This window comes from Petaurus breviceps, unplaced genomic scaffold (genome assembly GCF_028583685.1).
Source record: "Petaurus breviceps papuanus isolate PSGF00001 unplaced genomic scaffold, PetGlider_PUasm1.0 180, whole genome shotgun sequence".
Taxonomy (NCBI): Eukaryota; Metazoa; Chordata; class Mammalia; order Diprotodontia; family Petauridae; genus Petaurus; species Petaurus breviceps.
Genome location: NW_027185782.1, coordinates 5624242 through 5630610, shown reverse-complemented (window position 1 = coordinate 5630610; position 6369 = coordinate 5624242). Strand labels below are relative to the sequence as shown.

The 6369-nt window shown below is 41.4% G+C and overlaps 1 protein-coding gene across 1 annotated transcript; it reads right to left on the bottom strand.

The window, feature by feature from the left end:
* Positions 1-3614: 3614 nt before the first annotated feature.
* Positions 3615-5423, bottom strand: LOC138160185 (olfactory receptor 7D4-like). The gene has a single exon (XM_069086715.1). It carries the CDS (start codon positions 4635-4637, stop codon positions 3615-3617), a length of 1023 nt encoding a protein of 340 aa, XP_068942816.1. The 5' UTR covers positions 4638-5423.
* Positions 5424-6369: the final 946 nt, after the last annotated feature.

The following is a 6369-nucleotide window of genomic DNA, read 5'->3' as shown; positions in this document are numbered from 1 at the left end:
TAAAGGAGAGGGATTATTTATTTGAAAAGGGATTCTTCAGTCTCCATGATAAACTATTATAAATATAGAGGGCCAAAAACAAGTTAGGAAATTTCCCAAATGTGGAAAGAGCTATGTATTTTCCTATTTTAATAATCCCATGTAATACATTATATTGACCCATAGGCTTGAATTCTGGATGCAGTCAGTGGAGGTTTCCTTCTTTTCTAGGGGTTTGAAGCTCCACAGACTCAAGCATCTATAATAGAAAGGATTTCCTGCAACATACAAATATGCATCAGAGACCTTAACAATGTCACTGCCCTAGTGGCTTGGGTATAGAACCTCTTGTGGACAAATTCGCTCTCTCTCTTCTTCTCCCTCCCTCTGTCTCTCTCCTTCTCCCTCTCTCTCTCTGTTTTTCTGTCTCTCTGTCTCTGTCTCTCTCTCTGTCTCTGTCTTTCTGTCTCTGTCTCTCTGTCTCTCTCTTTATCTCTCTCTGTCTCTCCCTCTCTCTGTCTCTCTATTTCTCTGTCTCTCTATCTCTATCTCTGTCTCTCTCTCCTTCTCCCTCTCTCTCTGTCCCTCTGTCTCTCCCTCTGTCTCTGTCTCTCTCTCTTTCTCTCTCTCCCTCTTTCTCTCTCTGTCTCTCTGTTTCTATGTCTCTCTGTCTCTGCCTCTGTCTCTGTCTCTCTCTGTCTCTTTCTCTGCCTCTGTCTCTCTGTCTGTCTCTCCCTGTCTCTCTCTTTCTCTCTCTCTCCCTCTCTCTCTGTCTCTCTGTCTCTCTCTGTCTCTCCCTCTGTCTCTGTCTCTCTGTTTCTCTGTCTGTCTCTGTCTCTCTATCTCTGTCTCTCTGTCTCTCTCCCTCTTTCTCTCCCTGTCTCTCTGTCTCTCTCTCCCTCTCCCTCTCTCTTTCTCTGTCTCTCTGTCTCTCTCTCCCTCTCCCTCTCTCTTTCTCTGTCTCTCTGTCTCTCTCTCTGTCTCTGTCTCTCTTTCTCTCTCTCTCCCTCTCTCCCTCTCTTTCTGTCTCTCTCTAATCTTGTTCATACAGTTGCTTGTATGAACATCTTTCCGTAGCCTTATAAAAGACAACATACAAATTAGTATGAGCTGCTACTCCACATTTAACATCACCAAGAACATTCACAAAGAACACATAGTTTATAGTGTGTCACACTAAGATTCTATAAGATTTTGTGATTTTTAAGGAAAGGGATAAAGGAACAAATAAAGTAATGATGATGAAAGTTAATAAAAAATAAAAATAATACTTTATATTTGTTCCTTCTTCAATCCTTCATATAAGTGACACTTGATCCTCAAAAGTTTTACCCACAGAGATAGGTGTTACAAGCTTAAATACATTTGACAATTCAAGGATAGCTATTGGTCTGTTGATCTAGGACTAGTTTAATTTAGTGCATACAGAATCACCTTTAAAAAGTTGGCCAACAGGTGATGAAGAGTTTTCATCCAGGTTGCCTCATTAAAACCATCTACAGAAATACAAAGGCTTGAGATTAAAATTGGTAGAGTGAGGAAGGAAGGAAACATTTAATAAAAGCCTGCTATACACCAGGCACTCTAGTGCTTTACAAATATTATCTCTTTTGATCCTCACAACAATCCTGGGAAGTAGGTACCATTATTGTTCCCATTTTACAGTTGAGGAAATTGAAGTTGACAGATGTTAAGTGACTTTCCCAGAGTCACACAGCTAGTTAGTGTCTGAAGACAAATTTGAACTCAGGTCTTACTGACTCCAGGTACAGCTCTCTATACACTGCACCACCTAGATGCCCCTTGTTTCCCCAGTTCTTGGGGGCCTGATCCAAGTATTACTGTTGTCTCCTCTGTTTCTGGATCCATGATTTAGGGACCAGAGCTATATGTAGTGGGGAGCATCCCCAGTGAGGAAATCATATGGTCAATTTTCTCTCCTTTCTAAAATGGAGTTTATATCCCCCACATCCCCTTCTCCCAAACTTGGCTTTCCTCCAAAATTCCCTTTTTCTGTTGAGGATACCACCATTCTTCTACTCACCCAAGTTCACATTCTCAGACTCATGCTCCACTCTTCCCAATCCTTCAACCCCTACATTTAATCAAATGTCACATCTGGCCTAGTCTATCTCCCCAACATAGCTCACATACTGCTGAGTAATATTATGGATAGCTTATAGGACTTGGAGTCAGGAAGAACTAAGTACAAATCTTGCCTCAGACACTTGCTGGCTGTGTGACCCTGGGCAAGTCACTTAACTCCGTCTGTGCCTCGGTTTCCTAATCTGCAAAACAAGGATAATAATAGCAACTACCTCCCAGGGTTGCTGTGAGGGTCAAATGAGCTAACATGTATAAAGCAGGTTGAAACCCCTAAAATGCTACATAAATATTAGCTATATATATGTATGTATGCATGTATGTATATGTTGTGTATATATATATATGTATATGTTGTGTATATATATATATATAATATTATTATTTCTATCCCCTTCTATCCATTAATATACCCTCCATTCAGTCCTATATCCCCACTACCCTGGACTTCCAAATTAGTCCTCTGTTTTGAGTCCTCCCCAACCAAATTCACCCTCCACACAGCTGGCAAAATCATATTCCTAAAGCACAGGTTGTAACTCGAAGGTTCATTCTACCTCTAAATTTATCATCCTATGACCATGGCACTCCCTTATATAGGAAGCTTTAGGATATCCTTATTTCCCATTTAATAAAATAAAAAAACTCTTCACTTTGGCATTGAATCTTCCCCATAGTCTGCTGCCAATTTTGCCTTTCCAGACATTTCACTTCACACCCCTTCAAGTACTCTGTTCCAGACAAACAAGTCTACTCACTATTTCCCAAACTCCTCACTCCATCTCCCATTTCTTGGCCTGTCCCCCATGTTCAGAATGCATTCCTTCTTATCCAGAGCTTTTATAAAACTTTCCTTCCTTCAAGGCTCAGCTTTTACACTATCTCACACTAAAAGTCTTTCCTTGTCTCCCTATTTCTTAATGTTCTCTAACTCTCAGCACATTCATTTATCTTAGTAAATATCATATTCTGCCCCCCCCCAGAATATAAACCCTTTGAGAACAAAGACTATTTTTATTTTTTTTCTTTGTATCCCCAGAAATTAAAGAAGGGCCTTGAACATAATTGCCTCCATTCCTACACACAATCCTTCATAAAGCATTTTCATATGCATTATGTCATTTTATACACAGAAGGAAAATTTTTAAAGCTTTGACGGGGGTATTATAGTTCTCATTTCAACAGATAAAGAAACTGAGCCTCTGAAAGCTTGTGATTTGTCAAGGGTACAGGGCTTAAAGTGGTGAACCAATAACAAAAACCCAGATCATGAGACTTCATATACAGAGCTCTTCAGTAAAAACAAAGTTCTGATGAAATGAGATAAATAAAGCCAGAAGTCATTGCCATTGAAGTGACAGGAAATAGGGGCCAGGAAGCAGAAGTTAAATACAATCAAAAAGGTAAGAGGCATTCAGAAGAATATGACCCTGGGGAGCCCTAAACCTCACATTTGGAATCCAAGATTCTGATTGCTGGGTATTTGGTCTCAGTTACGAAAGCCATATCCCTAGGCCCAGGGCTACGCTTCATCATTGAGCAGAGGTGGATCTGCTAATGAGCCTTCTCAGAGCATCCTTTATGTCCTTGTTCCTCAAGCTATAGATGAAGGGGTTCAGCATGGGAGTGACCACAGCATACATCACTGAGGCAGCTATGCTCTTCCAGGACGATTGGGTATCTGAGGTCATGTATACTCCAAAAGCTGTGCTATAGAATAATGAAATAACACAGAGGTGAGACCCACATGTAAAAAAGGCTTTATACTTCCCCTCAGCAGATGGAATTTTCAAAACAGAAGAGCAGATCTGTGTATAAGAAGTAAGAATCCCTGTGAGGGAAACAATACCCACAAGGCCAGTTGTAAAATAAACCAAAATGTTGTTGATGAGGGTGTCAGAACAAGAAAGCTTCAGAACCTGAGTGAGATCACAGAAGAAGTATGGGATTTCATGGTCTTTACAGAAAGACAGATGCATCACCATGAGACTGTGAAGGAGAGACGCTAAAAGGCTAAGCACACAAGAGATCAGAACCAACAGGCCACAAAGCTGTGGGTTCATAATGGCCATGTAGCGCAGGGGGTGACAAATGGCCACAAAGCGATCATAAGCCATCACAGCAAGAAGGAAGGTGTCCATACAAGCAAAGACTAAGAAGAAATACATCTGGGTGAGGCAGCCAGCATAGGAGATGGCCTTATTGTGTGTCAGGATGTTAGCCAGCATCTTGGGGATTGTGGTAGACACCAGACAAAGATCCACCAGGGACAGATTACAAATGAAGAAGTACATGGGGGTATGGAGGTGAGAGTCAGAGCCAACAGCCAACATAATAAGTAGATTTCCAAACAAAGTGACCATGTACATGACCATGAACAGCCCAAAGAGAGGCAGCTGCTGCTCTGGCTTCTCAGAAAATCCCAGGAGGAGGAATTCAGAGACACGTGTTTGGTTGGCTGGTCCCATGTAGGTAATGTGTCTGCCAAGAAAGAGATGAGAGAAGAACATGAAATAGGAAATATATTCTCCATATAGAAGAAAGATCCAGGGCATTAATTAGGAAGCCTCTGAATTGGGGTCCCAACTCTGCCATTTACTGTGCACATCATGTCCCCTCACTGAGCGTTAGCTCCCTCATCTGCTGAAGCAGTAGGACTAGGTAGTTCCTTCTAATCAGATGTTACCTCACCCTATCTGTGAGAGGCTTGTGCAATAGACCGAGCACTGGGTTTGGAATCAAAAGACTTGGTCTAAAATCCCAACCGACCCTATACTTATCACCTTTGAGACCTAGGATGAGTCACTTAATCTATCTATCTAGGATTCAGTTTCTTTTTTTTTTTTTTTTTTGCTTTTCAGAGGGCAGTTGGGGTTAAGTGACTTGCCCAAGGTGACATGGCTAGTGTGTGTGTGTGTGTGTGTCTTAAGTGTCTGAGGCCGGATTTGAACTCAGGTCCTCCTGATTTCAGGGCCAGTGCTCTATTCAGTGTACCACCTAGCCTCCCCAGACTCAGTTTCTTCATTTGCAAAATGAAGAGTTTGGATTGGATGACCTCTTAGGTCCTTCCCAACTCTAAGACTATAAGCCAAGGTGCTACATATTCTGCCTATCTATTTCCTTATATGGAATGTTCTTTTTATTACTCTTAGTGACTGCTTGTGATCCAGTTTACATGCCCTTGACTTTACAACTTAATTTTTTTTCATGTACTTCTGAAACTAGTGCCGGGATCCTGAGAAAACCAATTAACCTCTAAGTGTTCCAGGAAACTTTCTAAGATAAAGAGTGCAAGGAAAGTACCATCCTATCCCAATTTTTACTGGGTAGATAGATAGATAGACAGACAGACAGATAGACAGAGAAAGAGAGAGAGATAGATACATAGATAGATAGATACATACATACATACATACATAGACAGATACATAGATACATAGAAAGATACATAGATAGTAACGTAGATAAATAGATAGATACATAGATACATACATAGGTGGATACATAGATAGACACATAGATAGATAGATGAATTTACCTATGTAACCCCATTTCCAAAGCCCATTGGTATGGGGCTGTCTCCTTTTCATAGAGATGAATGCCCTGCATTCAGAACAGAATAGAATTGGCAAGAGAACGTCAACCTTCTTTGAGTTTTCTTCAGACTTCAAGTCACTCTGGGCACTTCTGGTTGCCAGCTTCAAAAGGGAAGATGGTTCAGACCAACCCTGTCAGGTGGCTAAAGAAAAAGACCCTGGGAAGACATAAGAAGACTTGGCAGTCTCCATAATGTGTTCCCAGAATCTCTTCCTTCAGTATCCTGAAGTGAAGTTGTCTCAACCATCTTCCCTGTAAAGGCTGAAATCCAGAAGTACCCAGAGTGACTTGAAGCCTAGAGAACTCAAAGACTAAAACTTTCTCACTCTCACCAACTCCATTCTGCCTCTCATGTAGGACAAAACATTCATCTCCACCAATCATGAGAATGTCCCATACCAATGAGCTTTGGCACTGGGGTTACACTTGTAATTAGAGCCCAGAGGAAACCCTGAGGATCAGTCATTGCCTCTCTCTACCACAGCATGGCAGAACAATAAAAAATGTCTTTGAAAGAAAATAAAGGGGCAGCTAGGTGGTGCGCTGAATAGAGCACCGGCCCTGGTGTCAGGAGGACCTGAGTTCAAATAAAGCCTCAGACACTTAACACAAAAACTAGCCATGTGACCTTGGGCAAGTCACTTAACCTCAATTGCCCTCCAAAGAAGCAGGAAAAAAAAAGACAGAAAA